General features: G+C 42.5%; 1 protein-coding gene across 1 annotated transcript in view; it reads right to left on the reverse strand.

The window, feature by feature from the left end:
- The window catches only part of jupb (junction plakoglobin b), a 135,611-nt gene that overhangs the window by 41,276 nt on the left and 68,866 nt on the right, over nt 1-25,469 (reverse strand). The window contains exons 5-6 of the mRNA XM_079519641.1: nt 17,883-18,136; nt 15,788-16,026 (exon numbers count right to left, since the gene is read on the reverse strand). Coding sequence (XP_079375767.1) covers nt 15,788-16,026; nt 17,883-18,136 — 493 coding nt within the window. The remainder of the gene's footprint in view (nt 1-15,787; nt 16,027-17,882; nt 18,137-25,469) is intronic.

Genomic DNA, 25,469 nt, shown 5'->3' on the forward strand with positions numbered 1-25,469 from the left:
AGACTATAAGGCACCTCCCCCTCCTTTGAAAATGCTGACATGTCTCTGGCAAATGAACTAAACACATTTTATGCACGCTTTGAGACCCCTGGTAACAGGCAGGACAGTGCAGATAGAGCAGAGACAGTCAGAGAGGCAGAGGATAGCCCTCTCACAGTATCTGAGCATTCGGTGAGGAGGATGTTCAGTAAAGTGAACATCAGGAAGGCTGCAGGACCAGATGGCATTGCAGGACGAGTACTGAAAACATGTGCCGACCAACTTGCACCAGTATTCACAGCAATATTCAATCACTCTCTGGCCCAGTCTATTATTCCCACATGCTTCAAGGAGTCCATTATTATCCCGGTACCCAAGATCCCAAAACCTAGCTGTCTAAATGACTATCGCCCAGTAGCGCCAACATCAGTAGTGATGAAGTGCTTTGAAAAGCTGATAAAGGGCCACATTTCCTCCCTACTACCAGGGTCATTTGGTAGTGTCGCAGTCCCGCCCCCTACCATGGCCCAGGAAATGATTCTCCGTTCATTTTCCTCATTGACATTTCAGAAAGTATTTATTTAAAGACGTTTACGCCGCGGACAAAGCCAACTCGAGTCGTGACAAATCATGACAACAAACACAAGTTTTTGGGCCGAACAAATAATTAGAAAGAATATTGTTTGTGTTGTCATGAGTTGTCACGACTCGAGTTGGCTTTGTCCGCGGCGTAACCGTCTTTAAATAAATACTTTTTGAAATGTCTATGGGAAAAATGCATTTCATGGGCCATGGTGCAACGCTCTAGATCCACTGATGATGTCATCGAGCATATCCTTGAGACTGCTTTTGTCCACCTAGACGACAAGAAGAAGAAGGATACCTACGTGAGGCTATTATTTATTGATTATAGCTCCGCTTTCAACACCATCATTCCATCCAGGCTCATCAGTAAACTAAGGGACCTAGGAATCAGCAGCACACTGTGTCGTTGGATTCATGACTTCCTGATCCTGACAGGCAGACCACAGGCGGTGAAAGCCGGAAGACATATCTCATCAACCATGACCCTCAACACAGGTGCACCACAAGGCTGCGTACTGAGTCCACTACTGTACTCTCTGTACACATATGACTGTGTAGCCACCCAGGAATCCAATTCCATCGTGAAGTTTGCAGACAACACGGCTGTGATTGGCCTGATTTCAGAGGGAAATGAGTCCCCCTACCTGGATGAGGTGGAGAGACTGACTCACTGGTGTTAGGATAACAACAGCCTCCTCCTGAACACCAGCAAAACAAAGGAGATGATAGTGGACTTCAGGTTAAAGGGCAACAAGAACTACGCCCCCCTTAACATCAGTGGGACCACGGTGGAAAGGGTAACCTGTTTTAAATATCTAGCTGTACACCTGACTGAAGACCTGTCATGGTCGACCCAGACGAACGCTGTGGTGAAGAAGTCACGGCAGAGGCTGTACCATCTCAGACGCCTGAGATCTTTTGGAGTGTCTCCTCTTGCACTACACGACTTCTACACCTGCACCATAGAGAGCGTCCTGTCAGGTAACATCACAGCGTCAAAGTCAAAGTCGAAGTCGTACGATTTGTCACACACGTTACTGCGGTGAAATTTGTTCTCCGCATTTGACCCATCTCTTGGAGCAGTGAGCCGCAGCCAAGGAGCGGTGAGCTGCAGCCGTGCCGCGCTCGGGAATCATTTGATTAGTAGATTTGACACCCCAATCCAACCCTTTGATGCTGAGTGCCAAGCAGGGAGGGATTGGGTCCCATTTTTACAGTCTTTGGTATAACCCCGACCTCCCAGTTTCAGGGCGGACACTCTAACCACAAGGCCACTGAGCGTGGTATGGGAACTGTACGGTGCGAGACCAGCAAGCCCTACAGAGGGTCGTCAGGATGGCGGGGCGGATCACAGGAGGTAGCTTCCCGGCCCTCCAGGGGGTCGTCAGGATGGCGGGGCGGATCACAGGAGGTAGCTTCCCGGCCCTCCAGAGGGTCGTCAGGATGGCGGGGCGGATCACAGGAGGTAGCTTCCCGGCCCTCCAGAGGGTCGTCAGGATGGCGGGGCGGATCACAGGAGGTAGCTTCCCGGCCCTCCAGAGGGTCGTCAGGATGGCGGGGCGGATCACAGGAGGTAGCTTCCCGGCCCTCCAGGATATCTACACCAAGCGCTGCAGAACAAAGACCAAGCGGATCATGGAGGACAGTACCCACCCGGCTCACGGTCTGTTTGAGCTGCTGAAGACCAAGCGGATCATGGAGGACAGTACCCACCCGGCTCACGGTCTGTTTGAGCTGCTGAAGTCCGGGAAGAGATACAGGATACACAAGGCTGTCCTGGAAAGACTGAGGAAAAGTTTTTTTTCCCCAGGCCATTAGGATTCTAAATGATGACATGGACCTTGAGAGACGACAGGGATCGGGTCATCACCCACGCACTTGAGCGTGGAGAGGGGCAGTTGAGTACACGTGCACGTATGCACACACAACCCCCACCCACCCCTCCCTTCACAGGGACTTCATATGGACATGACACAAATGGACATTATTATTAGTATTGTAGTCTAACTTAATTATTTATTATAGTCTTGCTGGTTTTAGGGATGGAAGTTTTTAAATGGTAGGATTTATTTAGCTTTTATTTCACTGCATTTTAAAGATACGTTTTTAAATATGTATGTGACAAATAAAGAAATAAAGATTGATTGATTTCGTCTCTTCTCTTGGCTAGTTCACACTTTTAAAAGAGACTTTAGTATCAATATGGTTTTTACTGGTTAAATGAAGGTTAAATACAAATAAATAAAAAAGGTCTGTGGTGGTAAAAGTAGCCTATACACAAAACTTGAATTAGATAAAATATAAATATTGCAAAGTAAAAGTCCAGAATTAAAACATTGCTTGAGTAAAGGTCCCTGCACACTGGACGCGTTTTTGGATTTTTAGCTGCGTTTTTCCATCGGTTTTCCGAAAAATGCGTCCAGTGTGCAACCATGCACCTTTAAAGTACAGAAGTATAGAGGGTATATGTGCATGCATGAAGTGACTGGCAAAGTGAGCTTAACGTTGTTTAATGCAATCAGATATAGGACCTTTCTGTTTGGATGTATATGGGCTGTCAAGGCCAGAAAGTAGTATTTTGCCACTCAGTAGAAAAATACTCATCATTCGATGATGATGAGTATGATGTCACGTGCATACCCTCTATTGACAATGAGGTTTCAATTATTTCAAACGTATACAAATACGAAAATAGCCAGAGTTTAAATAGGGCTGAAATGGTTAACGGGATATGTGACATAACAAAAGTTTCTTAATTCTTAGGTTTTAGGTTTGCTGAGCTCATTTGAACAAAAACAAACCTGAACTTTTAACATTCAGTAGATTTTCTGTGGTCTGGGGTTTTCTGGCTAAAACAAGTGCTCTGATTTTCCTGCAATTTGTGATGTCACAGCCTGCAAATCCCGTATATGTGACTAGATTTGATCGACAGACTGCCATTGGATTTTTTTGAATGTTTCGTTTTATCATGTCATATGAAAGCAGGGAATCATAGCTTCAAATTGACATATTGGTTGTTCAGTTTGACCCACCAGTTTTGGAGATATGGCTTATAGAAAAATGTCTTGCAGGAGTAGTGGAAAAAAGACCAAGCAGAGAAAATGGACTTCTAAGCTTTAGTTCAGTGATATGTGACTTTAGGGGGCGCTGTTTTCCCTTCATTCCTCCATTAGTCAACCAGCAGTGTTGCCATGTCTGCTTATTATAATTAGTTGGCCTTGTTTCTAAAGAAAAATAATGCATAGGCCAACTGTACCAATTTTATAATAATTTATAACCTGTTAATAAAAATGTATTTGACAAAAATAAAGTGTAGTTGATTATTTGGGCTTGTTTTTAAAGTGTAGTTGATTATGGAGAGTTGGTAACCAAGTGGACCCTTATTAGATCTTTAACTATCGAGTGTAAAAAGAAACCTTAAAGGTCCATTTTGTTTCATTTTACACTCAAGATATACATAATTGTTAAACATCTGCATTACTTAATTTACAATGAGTCTACACAATTAGAGAATGTTGTTATCTTGATCGTTTGCCTGTTATCTCTCCTTTTTTAAATAGGCTACTGTATTTATTTGGCATTTTGTAGTATGAAAAAAGGGAAAATAACAGTGGCAGATAAATTAGGCCTATGTAAATGTTCCAGATGAGTACAAATAAAAGAGCTATATGAATGCAATAATAAAAAAAAAACAGTTAAACCAACAGACAACAGGACAGTTTGCTCTCAAACTCTCCCAGCACAAATTGTGCCCTCTTGGCTCTTCTCTTAATTCCTCTGTTTCATTAGCCTGTTATTATTATTATTTGTCTGCAGACCCCCATCTGAAAATAATTTATGACAGGGACAAGATTGGTGTTGTTAAATGCTTGTAGATCGGCTATTTTCGCTTATTTTGGGCTTGTTTTCATATACCGGGTTGCTTATTTCTCTCGCAGAAACTGGCAACCCCGCAACGATAGCCGTTAGCTACATTTAGCTAATATATTGATATCAATCCTGTAGCTAAAACAAGTACATTATCGCGCTATATTACATATCGATGCGATCTGCGTTATTATGACCTTAATTTTCATGGCAGGTACCTTCCAAAGCAACTAATAATAACCACGTTATGGTGACATAATGTTACAATGTTTACATTAAAATTCATTCGAGTCTTCTTCTTCTGCTATTGGAAATAGGAAGCCATTTCCGCATTTTCCATTGTTGTGGTCACCAGTGCCCCCAGCTGGAACATTAGCATGAATTAGCTTTAGGCGGACCAAAATAAACACACTTTTTACAAAATAGCATTGTTAATACTTCTTTCTCTGCCATTTCTGTTAGCCAGTTAGTAAAAGACTAGTATTATCTTCCAAAACGATTGTGTACAAAAAGGTGGATTTTAGCGGAATTTGCATACTTTAGCAGGGAAGCTGTATGTGTAGTTAGCATTGGTTAACCCAATGGTTATAACATTAGACATAGTGACATGTTTAAGCATTTATTTCATATTTATATGTCGATATCAGCTCTGACATTTATTTCAGACCTGCTCTAACATGACATGAATAATAATATAGCTTCAGATTATTTTAGACAGAAAAATAAAAAAGGACAAAGAAAATGGTTTTTCAGCTGTCCTCAACAGTTGCCACCCCCGCGATGGCAGTCTGTACATCGCGTGGGGTCACATATGTCAATGGGATTTGCCAACAGATGCCACTGTTTTCACTGTTTTGCCTGTTTTCATTGCAGCTCAAAAGGCTTCCAAACCCCAGAGAAAACTCCAGACTACAGAATGTTCAAAGTTCAGGATTTTTGGGTGTAATTGAGGTCATAAAACCTAAGAGAAAAACGAAAAATAAAAAATAATGACAATAATTAATGTCATGAAACCATGTGTTTGTTCAATTTGTAATACTAATCCGAATCCACAAAGTAACTAGTAAATACGTTTTCAAATAATTTGTGGAGTAAAAGTAAAAGTATTAGATCAGTAGAGCTGTACTGCACAGCAGTGATTCCCAAACCTTTTCATGTCAAGGACCCCCAAATTGACACAAATTAGCCTGCGGACCCCCATTATGTCTGTAGTGGAGAACGGGGTAAGATCTAAGATGAACCACTTTTTGCTTAAGTTGTCCTGGAAGCAAGGCAAAATGAGATGGAAGTCAAATCTAATGATCTACCCATATTTCAGGATGTCTTCTATCAATTGAAATGATGAGTAAGCATCTATGACAGTGGTAACCAACCTTTTCAAGCCCAAGAGCCCATTTTATTCCCAATTGTAAGCCATGATCTACCACTAAAGTTTGTTAAAAAAAACACTTGTTTTTTTGCGATTTCTGACAGGCTCAATGCATGTGCACACATCTATAGTCTATAGTTTAAGAATAAATAACTGATAGTTATATAATTAATGCCTAAATATTAAGACAAATGTATTAGAAATATACATATTATTATTATTATCTTATTTGTTGAGTTTTTTTTAATAAAACAAAACGCAAAGGACATGAAATGAATTGCTTATATAGCACAATATTTAGTTTCTCAGTTCGATGAATATTCACATTTACAGATGTTCAAATGACAAATGCATACAGTACATGACCATATATTTGAACAGTTATGGTGACTGATACAATACTCTCAGTGTCAGCCCACCTTTAATGAGAGTGCTGTGACTGCACATTATCTGCAAGCGTTTTGAAATCTGGTTCATAGTTAGTGATTGCCAGTCTGAGGCTGTCATTAAGATGTGAGTCAGTCATACGAGTTCTAAACTTGGATTGTATTATTTTCATTTGTAAAAAGGCCATTTCACATAAGTAAGTGGAGCCAAAGTAGGCATTTGAGTGCACAAGACACAATCAGGGGATACTTCTCTCTGCTCACAAGTGAACAAAAAAGTCCTGTCCTCCAGTGGATAGTCAGTTACTAGTTCAGAAATCTCCATTTCATCCGAAGTTAATTAATGCAAACACAAATCCTGATTGAACGCCAAGCATCGCTGGGGCCTCGTCTGTTGTCATTGATAGGATTTTATGAAGAGGAATCTTGTCCTCATGCACGCAATCCTTGAATGCATTGTACACATCCGCACCCCGGGTCCTTTTTTTCAACAGAATAAGGGCGAGAAAGTCCTCTTTGGTGGTAAAATCAGGGAAAAACACAATTAGCTGGGCGGTGTCCGTGACATATCAGTGGACTCGTCAAACTGAAGTGAAGTATTCAAGTCTTTGAATACGTTTGTATCAATGCTTTGCTGTTTTTATGGTTAGAAAACAAGCAGTCCACCGTGACATTCAGCAATTCTTTAACCATGTCCCTGTCCGTAAATGGTTCCTTGTGCTGAGCCAAAACATGGCTAAGTCGGAAGGATGCATGCTCCCAATTTTTGGTGAAAATGATTATTGATGATTATGAGTTATTTCCGCCAGATCTTCCATAGTGAGAGTAGAGTAGTCACTGCATGCTTGCCTGTGTAGGTATAGTAGTGCGTGAGAGGCTGTTTAGCTCTGTTTTATACTGTTCTGTTCTGATATGCATGACTATTATGTCAAACAAACGAACTCCGCAGTTGATGGCCCATCACATGTCTGGGGCCATCACTGCGAGCCATTCTAAATGCACGTTCTGTGTATTGGTAGTGATGGACTGGCTGCCTGTCAGTCTGATACCCGCTCACTCCGGGATCTACTTGGATGGCTCGTGCGAGCTACTGGTAGCTCGCGAACCCCTGGTTGGTTACCCCTGATCTATGACAAAGGGCCATGAACATATGACCTTTTTAAAAAAAGTGGTCATGTGGCTCAATTTGCCCCAAGTCGAGGGGCAAGTCAAACCACATGATATTTTAATGTTAAAAGCTTAAACTTGAACAGATAATGTATTCACTTATCAATAATAATATAATAACAGTTTTCCCTTTTACAAATAGTCTTATTTATTTGTTTATTTATTTATTTATTATTTAAACAATATTAAGACAATTAAATAAAGTTTGTTATTCAGAACCTTATATTTGCAATATTGTTAATACAATATTGCAAACTTCTCTTAAATGAGTATGTACATGCAAATGTAAAGGTCATGCAGTATAATTTGAGTAGCAAAGACTTAATAAAATATGAATAGTGATTCCCATTGACTCAATTTACCCCCGGACATTGGCTCATCTTACCCATAGCCACCATTTTAGAAAACAATGACTAGAATAAGCTACTTCAGACAATGTAATTGCTAAATGATTCACATGGTTCTATCCATTGGCAAATCATCAACGTGTATGATATTACATTTTAGACCTAGGTACATTTTGCTTTGTATAACAGTCATTTTACATGATGTGTCAAAATGTTACTTTGACCGACAAAAACAGTTTTGTGTGTAAAATAATGTTTTCTACTTTCCCCATGTGCTTCCCAACTTCACAGCCAGGTGTAAATGATGGATGCTTACTATATTTAAGGTCACATGGCAACACAAAACGCTGGCTCATCTTACCCCGTTCTCCCCTATTGTATTATCTTTTCTGTAAATGTTTGGTAGTGTTTCATTTGTAGTCTTAATTGTTGGTATGATTCGTTTATGTATATTCTATGCAGTTATTCCTTTGTGACTAAAATGAAAAAGCAATACAAATAAAATAAAAAGAAAAGATATGCCAGGGACTCCCATAAGAGAACATTTTTACGGCTCTAGCAGTGATTCTCAACCATTTTAATTTCAAGAACCCAAACTATGCCTGAAGAAGGCCGAAACGTTGCTATGACTCTTAATTAAATAAACTTCTCTCCTCCTTCTCCATACATTTGCTGCTCTGCTAGGACCTATACGCACCTGCTGAAAATTAAACCAGGTGTGCGGAAGTCGTCTCTCTAATTTCAAGAACCCCGCAGTTTGACATTAGCATTAGGCTACGGACGCCCCATTTAATGGCATTTATAGACTGGGACCGCAATTTATATTGTAAAATCAATGTTAATTTAACTCTGAGAGTGTCCATTTGGTTCCATTTGTACACTCTCAGAGTTAACAGACCCATAAGGGTCCATTTGGTTCCAAACTATCATTTAGCTGGGGACCCCCTGGAACTCCCTCAAGGACCCCTGGGGGTCCCCAGACCCCACTTTGGGAACCACTGCTGTACTGTATGCATCCTACAGACAAAAAGAGAGAGCATTTATAAATGAGAGGATTATAAACGATTGAATTAACATCAATTTACATTTATATGATGCGTGGGTGTTTTGGAGGTTAGATGACACTGTGGGAGTTCATAGATTAGCCCATTCTGGCCGGGAACCCCTTTTGGGTGTTATAGCATTATGTTATACTTTAACTATTGAAAAATAGCAGATCTACAAGCTGAGATTGTAGGTCTGCTATTTTTGAAAAGTCATTTTTGGTGCAAATCTTTGAATATATATTCTTTCTTCAAATCTTTGCTTCTGGGGGGTCCCTGGAAAAACATATTTTCAGATGGGGGTCGGCGGCCAATTACATATAATCTTTGGGGGTACTTGACATGAAAATGTTTTTAGAACCACTGACATAGAAACAGGGTTTTTTTCAGAAAACCGTCAAAATTTAGAAGGCAGAATCGTTCTCAGGTCTAAATTGGTTAAAGAAGTTTATAGAAAGGTACATTTGCAATGGTTCAGTAGGCGTTATTCTTTTGTCTTTTTTCACAAGTTGATGATCTGGATCAAACGAGGAATTATGGACGAAAGCGTGCATGTGCACACAGATTACACCGTGGAATAATGAAGGGCATCAGACCAAACGCATCCTACAGGAAGGCTGTTATTGTGATAGATACTGTACAGTGGCGAGAGAGAGAGAGAGAGAGAGAGAGAGAGAGAGAGAGAGAGAGAGAGAGAGAGAGAGAGAGAGGAGTGGGACAAGTGAAGCTGGATGCATACAGTAGCACTTTGATCACCCTTTGACCGCAGTGGTTGAAAAAATATAGAAAGACGTCACTGAGCCGTGTGGCAAAGATGCCAATTACATTTGGGAAAAGTTAAAAAGTAAATTATATACAGTACATCTGCCTCAATGCATTCCAACGCTGGAGTCACAGAGGAGAGAAATGCATGAAAATGGCCACGTACAGTAACTGTATTTGAGAGAAATAACTACAATGTACAGAAGGCATTTAGCAGACACTCTTAATTCAGAGAGATTTACAGTAAGCAACGTATACAAGAGCTAATATGTCAAATGTATAGTAATAGTAATCTAGGATAAACCAAAGTAATCTAAACCAAAGTAATCAAAGTAATCTAGGATAAACCAAGAACCTATCCTCAACTTTATGTGTACAACGCTTACAAAATGTTTAAAAACCAGGTATTAAATTCCTATAAAACATTAACTTGAGAAAGTACTCCAACTGTTACTAAAACCTCAATCCAAAAAGGTACAACAATCAACTGGGAGGAATGTGTCACTTACATTAAAACAAAGAAAGAAACATCATTATTATTATTACTACCACTATAATAATGATGTAAATTATTATTATTGTTGTTGTTATTATTACAGTATTATCATTATTTTTATTTTTTAAACCAATGTCCATACAGACAAAAAAAGTATTGTCATAAAAAAACAGGCCATGTCCACAAAGGGTAGGCAGCATAAGCCTTGGCTTCAGCCTATACCTTTTCGGTGCCACTTTTGGATGGAAGTGGATCCAACCGCATGTATGTAGATGTATGTATGTATATATGTATATGCATATGTATGTATTATGTGCTTCCTTTGTTCTTTTAAGAACTCTGAATAAACTTACCCTAAACTTAAACTCATGGATATATTGAACCAACATTGTATTTATAAAAACATCTTCTGAAAGAATATATATTCAAAGATGTGTGCCGCATTTTCACGATTTTTCAAAAATAGCAGACCTACAAGCTATGAGCTTGTAGATCTGCTATTTTTCAATAGCTAAAGTATAACAATGCTTAGTTAAAACACCAAAAGGGGTTCCCGTCCAGAATGGGTTAAAATAAAATGCGACTACAATTGTGAACATTGTGTTCACAATGTTCACAAATGATCTGCTAATGGCAATGGATGCGGACAGGACCTCTCTCCTGCTGCTCCTCGACCTTAGTGCCGCATTTGATACGGTCGATCACTCAATTCTCCTCGATCGTTTAGAACATCTAATTGGTATCAAAGGTCCTGCACTCGATTGGTTCCGCTCCTATACCTCTCACATAGATCTCAGCGTGTGCTCTTCAATAATTCAATGTCCGATTTTTCCAGTGTTAATTACGATGTCCCACAAGGCTCAGTTCTTGGTCCAATCCTCTTCTGTTTATATATGACACCATTAGGCGACATTTTTAAAAAGTCTGGCATAGAATACCACTGCTATGCAGACGACACCCAAATCTACATCCCCATCACAGCAACTGACCCATCCAGCATTCACAACCTTGAAATCTGTCTAGCCGAGGTCAAGAAATGGATGAACAGCTCCTTCCTACTCCTGAACTCTGCCAAATCAGAGATGCTGCTAGTCGGTCCAGCCAAACATACTCATCTGTTCAAGAACATAACCCTTAACCTCGATGGCTGCCCAATAACCCACAAACCAACAGTCCGAAACCTAGGAGTAATTTTTGACACATCTCTATCTTTCACACACCACATAAAAAGCATTACAAAATCTGTCTTCTTCCATCTGCACAACGTTGCTAGAATCCGTCCAATACTCTCACTTCCCGACGCCGAAACCCTGGTCCACGCCTTCATCACCTCAAGAATAGATTACTGCAATGCCCTCTTCTCCGGTTTACCATCAACAGCAACAAATGGTCTCAGATTAGTACAAAACGCAGCAGCTAGAGTACTCACCAGAAAAAGGAAATTTGACCACATCACACCAACACTAATAGAACTACACTGGCTACCCATACAGGCCAGAGCCGACTTCAAGATACTCCTCCTGACCTATAAAACCTTAAGCGGACTCGCACCACCTTACATGTCCAGTTTAATAAATATATACATCCCTCCAAGACCACTACGCTCTCAGGATGCTGGAAAACTCACAGTCACAACACACAATAAAATAACGGTTGGGGGCAGAGCTTTCACACACCGTGCCCCCTGTCTCTGGAACGCTCTCCCTCAGGATGTCAGAAATGCACACTCCCTAGACATATTTAAGTCGAGGCTAAAAACACACCTTTTTTCTATACACTAGGGTTCCGCCTAGTTTTAATCAGTATGATTCATACAGCTATGCACATTTTACCATGTTTTACTATGTTTTTTATTGCTATGCTATTTGTGTCTTTGATTTGTTGTTGTTTTTATGTATTAATGCTGTATTAAAGTGCACAGAGACCCCCTGGGGTGATTTTGTACTATAAATAAAATAAACTGAAAATAAAATAAACTGATCTGATCTTGGCGTTCGGACAACACTCATGCAGTCCCAGACTCGTCTCCCTTCTGGCTCCAAAACTATGGAATGCACTTCCCATTGCAATCAGAACTGCGGACTCACTCCCAGTCTTCCGCCGCAGTCTGATAACCCACCTCTTCAGACTCCATCTTAGCCCGCAGCACTTGCCGTAGCACTTGCACTAGCTACGACGACCTTACATAATGCATAATGCAAAGGCTCAAATTATGTCACTTAGATTGAAATGTATGTAGACATAGCAATAGTGTATACTCATAGTTTAATTGTACAGCTATTCTACTGTTAGACAGATGTCAGGCTCTTAGCTTGCTCATGATTCTTGACTATATTTCATGTTTTATGTATTACCATGTGTTGTTCTTGCTTGCTGCACTGTGGATTGAGCGTCTGCTAAATGCCCTAAATTGTTAAATTGGCGTTCAGGCTCTGCTACATGTACACATGTGCTGTCTGGTCGTTGTGCTACTGTAGCAACACCGAGCGCTACTGTGGCATGATTTCCACACAGCTGATGAGACCCGTTTGGTAATTAAATCTGTGCTTGATTGAACACGCGCGCACACGCACGCGCAGTCGCACACGCACACGCGCACACACACACACACACACACACACACACACACACACACAAAGAGACTGATGCAGCAGTAAGTCTCTAAAGGCTACGTGTACCAGACTTGCTGGGTCTGCTGCTTTCTTTAATCAAAGTCCTTTATAACTAACGCACCATTGAGCCAGCTCTGTCACTCTCTGCTGGCATTGGTGTGTGTGTGTGTGTGTGTGCGTGTGCATGCGTGCGCCCACGTGCGCTTAGCCCTGAGCCCAGGTAGCTACAGCACAATTAGACAGTTGGAAACACATGCTGATAAATTAACCGAGGCATTCACTCTCAAGCCATAAAACGGGTGATTGCATGGGAGGAGCCTGTGCGGACGCATGGCGGGACGTGACGGGGGGTGTATACAAGGTGGTGATGATTCACCATTCTGCCTGATGTACAACCGGGACGCAACTCGATGGCGCTGGAGTCGCCGTGCCAAACGTTAAGACTTTGCAGACACGATTTAAAAAAAATAGCAGACCTACAAGCTCGTAGATCGAGCTTGTAGATCTGCTATTTTTCAATAGCTAAAGTATAACATAATGCTTAGTTAAAACACAGAAATCACACCCGTGTGAACTGAGTGGTGTAAGGTCTTATAATAACCTGTCTGACGTAATGAAATCATGTCTGACTTAATGAAATCACACCCGGATGAACAGGGTGAACATAGCAACCATGCTCATTTTTTCTGCACTAACAAAGCCAGTTGTAGGAGTGGTTTACACCACTCAAACCCGGATGAACAGGGTGAACATAGCAACCATGCTCATTTTTTCTGCACTAACAAAGCCAGTTGTAGGAGTGGTTTACACCACTCAAAACTTGAGACTTGAGTTGAGACCGATTCTACAAATGCCTTCTAAATCTGACTTTTTTCATGCCAAGGACCCACAAATTGATATAAATTTGACCACCGACCCCCCCCATCTGAAAAAGTGTTGCACGAGAAGAGAAGATTTGCGTTATATAAAAAACATTATTCAACATTTTTCAAACGCTTTCAATATTTTTGAAAATATTTAAAAAATAAATAGCAGATATGTACAAGCTCACAGCGAGGCACAAAGTCAATTGTCTATTTCCCAAAAAAAAGAAGAAAAAAATAAAACATTTGTGAAATGGGACATTCAAACTTTACACACAGCACAGGCCTTTTCATTATAGATTGTGGCAACAAAACTATGATTGCTTCTTCCAACCAACTGGCAAAACAGCTCCCAATGCTGCAGCCCAACATGGCCGAGCTGACAGACAGCCTTCTCTGCTGAAATAGACTCCTTTCAGCTGCAGCTCATCACGTTGGACGCACCCCCGTGCGTCCAACGCTAAGCCTCTGAAAAGAAAAAGCCTCAATAACTCCACATTATTCATGTGTGGTTGAGCTGCCGCATATAAGCGGGGTGCCCGATCGAGGAGAAAGGAGCAGCCATTCAATGGGCTGTGTGGGTTTTTCAATTTAACATTTTTAATTCCAATTTCAACTTCTTTTCTCGTTTCAGCGCGGAAGAAATTTGTTAATTTAACCCATTCTGGGCGGGAACCCCCTTTGGTGTTTTAAACATTATGTTATAATTTAGCTATTGAAAAATAGCAGATCTACAAGCTCATAGCGTGCCACCGAGTGGCGCGTTATGAGCTTGTAGGTCTGCTATTTTTTTTAAATATATTTCAGAGCGGACATTTTTAACTCAAATATTTGCTTCTGGGGGGTCCCTGGAACTACATATTTTCAGATGGGGGTCCGTGGCCCAATAGAGATAATTCTGGGGGTCCTTGACATGAAAAAGGTTGAGCACCACTGACATAGAAACATAGGTTTTTCAGAATTCTTTTAGGATTTAGAAGCCTTTTTTTTATCGACCTCAGGCCTAAATGGGTTAAATCCCAATCAATTCACCAAGTGGATTGCCTTGGGGGGGGGGGGGGGGGGGAGGGGGGGGAGTCATAGTGAATACTGTATTATTAGCAAGTGAATTATATGCAATACTTGCCCTGTGAATTGATTCCATTAAATTAATTGATCTGTTAAATGTTCCTTGTTTTAAAGACAGTCATTGGCCTTGCCTTCTACAATATTATTTGAAGGGGAGGATTGCGCTTGTCGTGCATCAATCGTACCAAGACAAAGACATCGACGTTGACAGGCAGACAGTCAATGACTGGCTGCTATTTATATTTGTGTTATATCACTAATCTAAAAAATCTGGAGCTCTCTGGTGGAGCTGTTGCCCCCGCGACCTGACTACGGATAAGCGGTGGAAGATGGATGGATGGATGGAAATGGTGTCATATTGTGATGCCCTGTGAGCTTGTAGAGCGGCTATTTTCGGTATCAGGATTCAGAAATGACTTTGGACAGGTGGGACCCTTTAGTAAAACTTGTAAAGGGACGCATTACTTTACCTGGGTTACATCTGCTAATAGTTGTACTTGAATGTTGACATGAAATAATGAATCCCGTTTAGTGTTTCTTTAGCACAAATTTGTGAACAAAACTGAGGCTGCGATAAAGATGCCAAGGATTTGAAAGTGAAGTCACTGTTATGCTTATGCAACACAGAAGTAGCAGTGCAGCTTAATCCTGCTCGTAAACCACAGTGACATGACGTGACATCACTGACGAATCCTTGGTATTGGCATCTTCATGCTGTTATATTCACAGGTGAGAAACTGAATTCTCTGCCTCCTCGCGGACCGGTGGTGAATGTCTCGTGTACCGGTGGTACATGTCTCGCGGACCGGTGGTGAATGTCTCGTGTACCGGTGGTACATGTCTCGCGGACCGGTGGTGAATGTCACAGGTTCTCAACCCGTGGGTCGCGACCCCTCGGAGGGGTCACCAAATTATTTTGGGGGGTCCCCAAATTATTTTCAAACCCCTGAAAAGAATACATGGAAATGAAGAGTTTACATATAGTACACATAGTACATGCATACATACACCTTCCCTAATGATTATATCTGTTTCAGTATTTATTTATGGTGTATTGTCTATTATTAAGGTTATTGTAGCAGTCAATTTATATTAGGTGTCGGGAGGGGGCGGGGCAGGGGTCCCGAGACATTGCCAAAGCATTTCCGGGGGTCCCCGGCCAAAAACGTTGAGAACCCCCTGCTATAGTGTACCTGAGCATGCTGACCAGGGCGGGTAAAATATGTAGTCCTAGACAGTGTACCTGAGCATGCGGACCAGGGCGGGGATGCCTCCGGACTTGAAGATGACCAGCAGGCCTTCCCTCTGGTGGGACAGGCTGTGGAGGATGCTGGCGGCGCAGCGAGCCGTCTCCGTGTCCACCGCCGTGGTCATGGCGCGCACCACCGCCGCCACCATGGCGGGCGACTGCATGATCACACGGCGGCTCGCCTCCTTCCTGGTCAGCTGGTTCACGATCATGGCTGCCTTGTTCACCACCACCTGGAGGGAGATGGATGGATGGATGGATGGATGGATGGATGGATGGATGGATGGATGGAGAGGAAGATAGAGATGGATGGATGGATGGATGGATGGATGGATGGATGGGTGGATGGATGGATGGATGGATGGGTGGATGGAGAGGAAGATAGAGAGAGATGGATGGATGGATGGATGGGTGGGTGGGTGGATGGATGGATGGGTGGGTGGATGGATGGATGGATGGGTGGATGGGTGGATGGATGGATGGATGGGTGGATGGGTGGATGGATGGATGGATGGATGGATGGGTGGGTGGGTGGATGGATGGGTGGGTGGGTGGGTGGGTGGGTGGGTGGATGGATGGATGGATGGGTGGGTGGGTGGATGGATGGATGGATGGATGGATGGATGGAGGATGGGTGGGTGGGTGGGTGGGTGGATGGATGGATGGGTGGGTGGGTGGGTGGGTGGGTGGGTGGGTGGATGGATGGATGGGTGGGTGGGTGGATGGATGGATGGATGGATGGATGGATGGATGGATGGATGGATGGATGGATGGATGGATGGATGGAGGGAGAGGAAGATAGAGAGAGATGGATGGATGGATGGATGGAGGGAGATGGATGGATGGATGGATGGATGGATGGATGGATGGATGGATGGATGGATGGAGGGAGAGGAAGATAGAGAGAGATGGATGGATGGATGTTGAGAGGCAGAGTCAGGGAGGGGGAGAGAGAGAGATGGATGGAAATACATTGAGAGAATGATAAATTACTAATCAGACAGACAGACAGACAGACAGACAGACAGACAGACAGACAGGTAGAGAGACAGTCAGACTATTTTGTTATTTTTTTTTTTATCCCACGATTTTGCAACCCATTTTTTCACCCGGTGTCAACTATCTAATGTAATCATGGGCACTACACTTCCTCTGCCAACCTGGGGAGGGCAGCGGACTGACCTCATGCTTCCTTCTATATGCATGAGGAGTCCAAGCTGCTTCTTTTCACCTGACGGACGGACGGACGGACGGACGGGGTTTCCCCGGCCAGTAGCGCGTGGAAGGAACAGGTTATTCTGACCAGTTCCTTTCCCCTCCATCAGGCGCCCCGGCTGGCCAGGGGGAGGTTGTTTTAGAGACCAGGATTACTGCATGTTTTTTGTGAGGGTACATACCCTAGGGGACACGGGGAGAACATGCAAACTCCACACAGAAAGGCCCTTTCGCCAACTCCGCCTCAGGTATGGGCACTGATGACGTGGAGGAGAGAACACGCCCCCAGCGCTTTCAGCGTCCCCAGTGGGAATCGAACCCAGGACCTTCTAGCTGTGAGGCGACAGCACTACCGACTGTGCCCCCTTCAGACTAACCCTATATAACCCTAACCCAGGATCACAGTTATATTGATATCGACTTCATATCGAAACTGTCACTTTTCAGGATTTAAATTCAAAAGCATCCAGCGTAGCAGATCGACAAGCTCAAAGTGTGTTGTCTTGTGCCGCGTTTCGAGCCTGTGGATCTGCTACTTTTTCCGTGTTTTGTGTGACGCTGTAGTATGATCAAGCAGGGTGTTCATTTATTTTGAAAAACAAGAAATAAATCACTCTCGTGTGAAGTGAGGGGGCGCTCTTATCATCATACATCAGCCAATCAAATCAAAAACACATTCTGTGCTCAAACAATCCTACACACAAAGCTGTGCATAGGAGGGGCTAGTGCCCCTCAAATATTTGTAGATAACGCGCGCACACACATGCACGCACGCACACACACACACACACACACACACACACACACACACACACACACACACACACACACACACACACACACCACACACACACACACACACAGCTGTGTGTACCTGGTCCTCGTCAGCCAGCAGCTTGGTGAGTTCGGGAACGGCCCTGGTGGCCAGCTCAGCGTCGTCCTGGTAGTTGATCAGGTGCACGATGGCCGTCTTCAGCAGCTGCGAGGGCTCAGCCAATCGCTGCACGTTGCTCTGCACGTCGGGATCTGGTTGGACGGCCAGGGCCGCCTCCCCCTCCACCAGGGTCTCCGGGAACATGGCGGCTCGGACGCGCTGCGCTCGGGTCAGAGAGTACTGAGCGTCTAGGTCTGGGATGCCAAGGAGAAATGGAGAGGGTCAGAGAGTACTGAGCGTCTAGGTCTGGGATGCCAAGGAGAAATGGAGAGGGTCAGAGAGTACTGAGTGTCTAGGTCTGGGATGCCAAGGGGAAATGGAGAGGGTCAGAGAGTACTGAGCGTCTAGGTCTGGGATGCCAAGGAAAAATGGAGAGGGTCAGAGAGTACTGAGTGTCTAGGTATTTCCGGGCGTGGCCGAATCATTCCTGGAGTGAAGACCGACACAGCTTTACCATTGGAATTGCATTAGGGATTAGGGAACCTACACGTTTATATATTTTGTGGGTTTATTTCGTCATAGCCCAACGTACGGTGTAGTATTGTAGTGCAGGTGATTGCAACAACCACCGATGCAGTGAAAAATGAAAACGGGACGGCCAAAAAATTCTAAACTTTCTGCGATTCTGCCAATAATCATAATATCTTTGAGACACACATTTTTGCAAAGAATCACGTGGCGTTGACCCCCTTCTCCTATTCCCCCCTTCTATGATGATTCTAGGACATGACGTATGTATAGTCAGAAGAATCCATAGTGGTGGAAGAACTTGGACTTGGATTATCTGTGGGTTGCAATTAGGGGTGGGCAAAAAAACCTCACTCAAATTCACTCAAATATCGCAATTTTTAACACTAGCATGTCTGAATTAAAATCACTACTACTATGACGGCTAACGGTCAGGCTGACCGGTGTTTTTCGTGCAATTCCATTGGCCACTCTCTCCCTGCATCTCTTCACACCTCTCCCCCCGTGGCGGGGGGTTGACGACTTGCCATTGTCTTCTAAATGTCACATTCCAACTAATTCAAGGCAGCGTTTCAACTCGACAGGACAACTCAAAGTTATTTTTCAACATGTATTTATTTAGCTATGCTGAATAGATAGGTGGAAACAATACGCCAGTCAGTCAACACACCATATTTCACCATATTTTTGATGCGCTGATATATGAAATGAATATGCGCGACAGCTGTGCGTGCGTGCGTGCAAATCAGAAAAGTTTAGGCTACAGACAAAGGAGTTGGGAGTTTGGGAGCGGCCGGCTAGCCACATATTAGCCTATATATATTTTAAAAATACCCAGCATAATTGTTGGGAAGGCTAAGCCTGGCCTAGCCGCCGCCTATGATCGATGTCATTTATATATATTTGATTTATTGTGCCAGCAGAGAGATCCGTAGCAGCAGCACGGTTTATATATACACCATAGGATAGATCAAGTCATGTGACGCATCACCGCCACAAATAGTGCTACAGCGTTATCTAAAATGCACTTCCGCATACCTCACCGTCAGTTACTTGGATATTTTCTCCCTCTCCACGAGAGAGGGAGGGAGAGAGAAAAAAGAGAGCCGTGATGCGTGGAAATCAGTTCCACTGGTCGCGTGCAGAAAAGTTATTTTCTTTTTCATTTCAGTTTACCAAACTATAATTATAGTGACGATGTGAGCGCTATATATTCAATATAGCGCTAGCTATAGCTAGTTTCTGTACCATACCACGTTCCTATGTCGCGCATTTCATATCAGCGCATCTTACCGTCTCGTTTCTGTATTGAATCAACCAAATTTGTACCGTAGTAAAAAAAAACAATGTCTGTTTACTTGGATCCATGAACATAAATTATAACATAATTATGCTAAAGATGGCGTGTATAGTCAACATGTATTTATATCTATTGAGCTATGCGCTTGGTGGAAACAATACCACACACCATATTTCTTTTTCCGTTTCGAGAAATAAAGTCAGACATGAATACTTTGTGTTAATTCAAGAATGTTTATTGTTTCTTAGTGTTACACAATATAACAATATAAAGCATGCAAGGTGTGACATAAAATCAGGAAAACATCCTATGGCATTAGTTTCTGTACATTTATCTGGATGGCACACAAAATGTTGTCTTTCTCTTCTTTCGCCTACATGGTAATATTCGTTCAAAAACTATAGCCTACGGTACAAAATAAATGTAGGATGTAGCATTTATTCATATTATACACAAGTCATTTCATTGAAAACAGCCAACAGGAAATGTCATGCACAGCTCAGTCACAATGCTATAAACTTTATTATCCCATATAATTATGCTAAAGATGGCGTGTATAGTCAACATGTATTTATTTAGCTATGCTCAATAGATATAGGTGGAAACAATACGCCAGTCAGTCAACACACCATATTTTCTTTTTCATTTCAGAAACTATAATTATAGTGACGATCTGAGCGCTATATATTCAATATAGCGCTCACATGTCACTATAATTAATTACCCTTGCGCAGCAATTACACTGTCCATCTTTGTATTGAGACAATAAAATAAATACGACATTAGCGTTATATATTGTCATTTTTATATAGAGGGGATACATTATAGGGAAGGAGGTCTATCGCGTTGGAATGATTCATGTCATTGATTCATGTCATTTTTACACTGTTCGTTTAGCGTGCCCTCCGAAAAATAAAGTAAAAATATTTTTGATGCGCTGATATATGAAATGAATATGCGCGACATAGTCACAATGCTATAAACTTTATTATTCCAACATAATTATGCTAAAGATGGTGTGTATAGTCAACATATTTCTTTTTCCGTTTCGAGAAATAAAGTCAGACATCGTTATTTCTGCAAACCGCATATAAGAAATATAACATCTAAAACAACATTTAGTTTATGTAAGTTTGTAATGTAAGTTTGCCTACATGTGGACTTCCACATGTAGGTTGGAATGCAAATGACACATTAGCTTGAACAATGCCCGTCTCCAGCCGGGAGGAAGGTGTGAACAGCACGGCTTGTGGGGGAGAAAGGGTGAGGGCTCTAAGAGCGGTCCCACGGACCGCAAAAGAGCAGACATTTTAGTAGAATTATGTCTAAAATCATATTTCCAAAACGTTTCAGATGAAAAAAAAAACAGAGATGGTTTGAATCGAACATTTAGAAAAAGTCATGCAAGGGGAACTTTCTCAGGACTTCATGGGCAAAGAAAATCCACTTCAAAATTTCAAAATCGGTCAGCCTGACCGCTCCGACGCGCTAGTGTTAATGCCACAATTTAAAAATCGAATCGTGAAGTTCGATTTCTGATTATTTCCATTTATTTTTTCATGACAGTAAGACGTTACCTGGCTGCATTTGAAGTGGATGATTCAACTTTTCAATGTTTATATTGTTTATAATTGTTTTAAAATGTACTAGTATAAAAAAAGCAATGCAAAATAACTTGCATGGGGTCAAAATCACAATATCAAATCGAATTGCAAAATCATTAAGCATCACAATATAAATTGAATCGGCACCGAATCGTATCGAATCGGGAGGTACGTGAATCGTCCCAAACCTAGTTGCAATGCTAGATCTGAGCAGAGTGGAGCTGTCCATGGTGCCGAGTGGTGCTGGACAGGTGAGCTCTGTCCGTGGTTCTGAACCACATGAACTGTGAGCTGTCCGTGGTTCTGAAACACATGAACTGTGAGCTGTCCGTGGTTCTGAAACACATGAACTGTGAGCTGTCCTTGGTTCTGAAACACATGAACTGTGAGTTGTCCGTGGTTCTGAAACACATGAACTGTGAGCTGTCCGTGGTTCTGAAACACATGAACTGTGAGCTGTCCATGGTGCTGAACCACATGAACTGTGAGCTGTCCGTGGTACTGAAACACATGAACTGTGAGCTGTCCGTGGTTCTGAAACACATATACTGTGAGCTGTCCGTGGTTCTGAAACACATATACTGTGAGCTGTCCGTGGTTCTGAACCACATGAACTGTGAGCCGTCCGTGGTGCTGACTAGTGCTGACTATAGGTTACCAAACACTGGGTCGGGACCCATTTGAAACAAATTCAATTATTTATTTCAGTAATTTCATGAAGAAATAAAAGACAAATCAAAGAAATTCCATAAATTAGAAAACAATTGTTTAAGTGAACCTATATCATATCATATCATACTATAATTAAGCCAATGTCTGTCATACTATAATTAAGCCAATGTCTGTCTGAAACACCGCCATAGCTCCTCACTGCCTGCACCAATCGCTCCCACTTTTCACACAGGCATTGACCATAATAATATGGAGGTCTTAACGAAGCCCTTTTTCCAATTTAACAAATTATAACTTAATAATGAATGTATTAGTGAATTAAAAACGCACCCAGGGCGCAGTACCCCCAGGGGGCAATATCTCACAACGGGTAAGGGCTAGTTAAATTAAACGTATCATTTATCTTTTGGGTCTTGAGCTAAAGAGTTTGGGAACCACTGTTTAAATCACACAGCCCCCTTACCCACGGAACAAATCACTGTTTATACCTCCTGGTATGACATTAAAACACCACAGTCTTTTTAATGTCATACATTACATTTTGTGAATGTAATGTTGTAGAACAAAGCGGAGATCCGGGCACACTTAAAGGTTAAAAAGGAGGAAAACGTTATTCAACCGACATGTTTCGACCTATTCGGTCTTCATCAGGGCTAACAAAACAGAGAGCAACAAACTCATTAAATAGGGCTGTAATGTTGTAGTATGTGTACTGTCCATTAGTAAATACAGGGCAGACTTTTAGCACTGTAACACAGACCGTTGTGATCAATCATCAAGTCCACATTTCAATAATTACCTCAAACTGAGCCACAATTCAGAGACAAACGCAGCCCAAGACGGTGAGGAAACATTTAAAGGCGTAGTGAAACGGAAATGGTGGACATTTTATTTTGAAGTTTCAGACGGTTTCAAGTTGAAACACCGCTATGAAGTTTCTGAACCAATCAGAGCGTCGCATCCCTTCAGGCGATGGGACGGTAGTTAGGGACGGTAGCTATGCTATACGCAGTACGCATGGTGTGTGTTTGTTTACAAGTCAGATAGACGGCCATGCTGTACCAGTTTACTGTTATGTGGCTTATTTCTACCCTATAATGTTTTCAGATAAATATTTTAGCCTGATGATTAAGTTGAAACCGAGTAATACACTGTCTGGATGTTATCTTGAATGGGAATAAAAACGGAGGATTTCTGTAATCAGTAGCAGCTGTGCTGGACGGATGCGGAGATATGGGGAATTAAACGGGTGAGCTTCATTTTTATTGGCTTTTATCGATGTGGGCCTCGACACGCAGCACGTTTTCATTTTCAAGAAGTAATAAAACATATATTTGTATGGACTTTTGATATAGACACACACAAAAATTAGATTTGTTTTTGCATCCATTGTTAGGTATGCCCATATGATGACCACGGATATCTAAAAGTCTAAAAGTCTAAAAGTGTGAAAAACGTATTTTTCATTTCACTACACCTTTAATTGACGGACCACAACGGAAATAAGCGTTGCCTATAGCGACGGGTAAGCTACCACTCGGTAGATATTAGCGACACTAATGTGTAATCCTAACAGCTTTCGTACCAACAAGACATACAGTCACATCTATAACAAAGGCGTGGCCTCCCCGTCCTCTGCTGAACTATCGACAGCAATGTGCTGTTTGTCAATGAAACCTCGCAAATCACACCGCAGTGTGCAGCGGTGCAGCGCAGCCATTCAGGCTGCAGGCTGCTTGTCTGAATGCCTTACAAGACATTACATTACACATGCGCACGCACGCGTGCACGCGTGCACGCACGCACGCACGCACGCACGCACGCACGCACGGGATGTTCTACTACTGTGTTCACATTCTGGTGCTCACTCCTCGTCTCCTCTGTGTCCGGCTCTTATACTTTCTACTTTCTATAATTTTTATCCCACGATTTTGTAACCCATTTTTTCACCCCTGTGTCAATTATCTAATGTGATCCTGGGCTCTACACACCCTCCGCCAACCTAGTCCCCATATATGGGAGACATGGGGAGAGCAACGGACTTGAACTCATGCTTCCTTCATGCCTGAGTGTCCAAGTTGCTCCTTTACACCTGACAGGGGGGAGTTTCCCTGGATGAACGTAGCGCGTGGAAGGAACACGTTATTCCAACCAGTTCCTTTCCCCTCCATCAGGCGCCCCGGCTGGCCAGGGGGAGGCAGTTTAGAGACCAGGATTACTGCATGTTTGTTGTGAGGGTAGCTACCCTAGGGGACACGGGAGAACATGCAAACTCCACACAGAAAGGCCCTTTCGCCAACCCCGCCTGGGCACTGATGACGCGGAGGAGGAAACACGCCGCCAGCACCCACAGCGTCCCGAGCGGGAATCGAACCCAGGACCTTCTAGCTGTGAGGCGACAGCACTACCAACTGTGCCACCATGCCCCCGGCTCTTATACTTGAACCGTGAACTTGCGGTCTGATTTGATCCTCGTCCATGTTGAGTCCAGCATTCCTTGAGCTGCCAGTGCCTTTCTATACCATGCATGTCGTCAATCGTTAAACAATAAAATAAAATAAAAAAGCTATAGGAACACACCTCTTAGTGGCGAGCATCGTGTTTCGACACTTGACGAGTTTTCTTTTCGTTTGTTTTTTTTGCACTCTGGTAACCTCAAGTAGAGCTTTTGGAGAGGAGCGCCATTCGTCAATGTCATTGTTAATTATTATTGTTTTGTTTTAACAAACCGACCAAACAACGAACGAATCAAGGAGAGGTGGAACTAATCCGAGAGAACAGACGCCTAAAAGACTTTAAAAAAAAAGTCTTCGTCAGAACCAGATGGCAAACATTCATTCTTGGAATTGAAGCCAATAGGGCTCGTTCATTTTATTCCCATAGAGATTTAATTTTAACCCATTTTGGGCGGGAACCCCTTTTGGTGTTAGCATTATGTTATGCTTTAGCTATTTAAAAATAGCAGATCTACAAGCTCATAGCACGCCACCGAGTGGCACGCTACGAGCTTGTAGGTCTGCTATTTTTGAAAAATTGAAGAACGACTGACATAGAAACATAGCTTTTTCAGAAAACTGTCAGGATGTAGAAGACATTTTTAGAATCGTTCCCAGGTCAAAATGGGTTAAACCACAGTCATTAACCATTTATATATTGGCTATTCAAAAATAGCAGATGTACAAGCTCACAGTGCTGCAAACTTGCACAGTCGCTTTTTAACAGTTTGACGGCCGCCAATTGTCTAATCCAGTGTTCTACCGCACGTAAAACGCTATACCCGACATTTGTTTAATTTGCCGTTTTAAAATAATTGAAAAGAAACAGCGGATTTATCCGGGACCTGATGACGAGGCCGTCCCGTTATGACGACGAAACCGGAAATCAAGTCAGCATCTGGGCTGCTAGGGCTTCTGGGAAATTGAGCTCAATGTAAGTGGACGGGGGGTTTGTTTGGACTACAATGCCTCATAGAGGCGGATCCTG

The sequence above is a fragment of the Electrona antarctica genome (assembly GCF_951216825.1).
Source record: "Electrona antarctica genome assembly, chromosome: 14".
Classification (NCBI taxonomy): domain Eukaryota; kingdom Metazoa; phylum Chordata; class Actinopteri; order Myctophiformes; family Myctophidae; genus Electrona; species Electrona antarctica.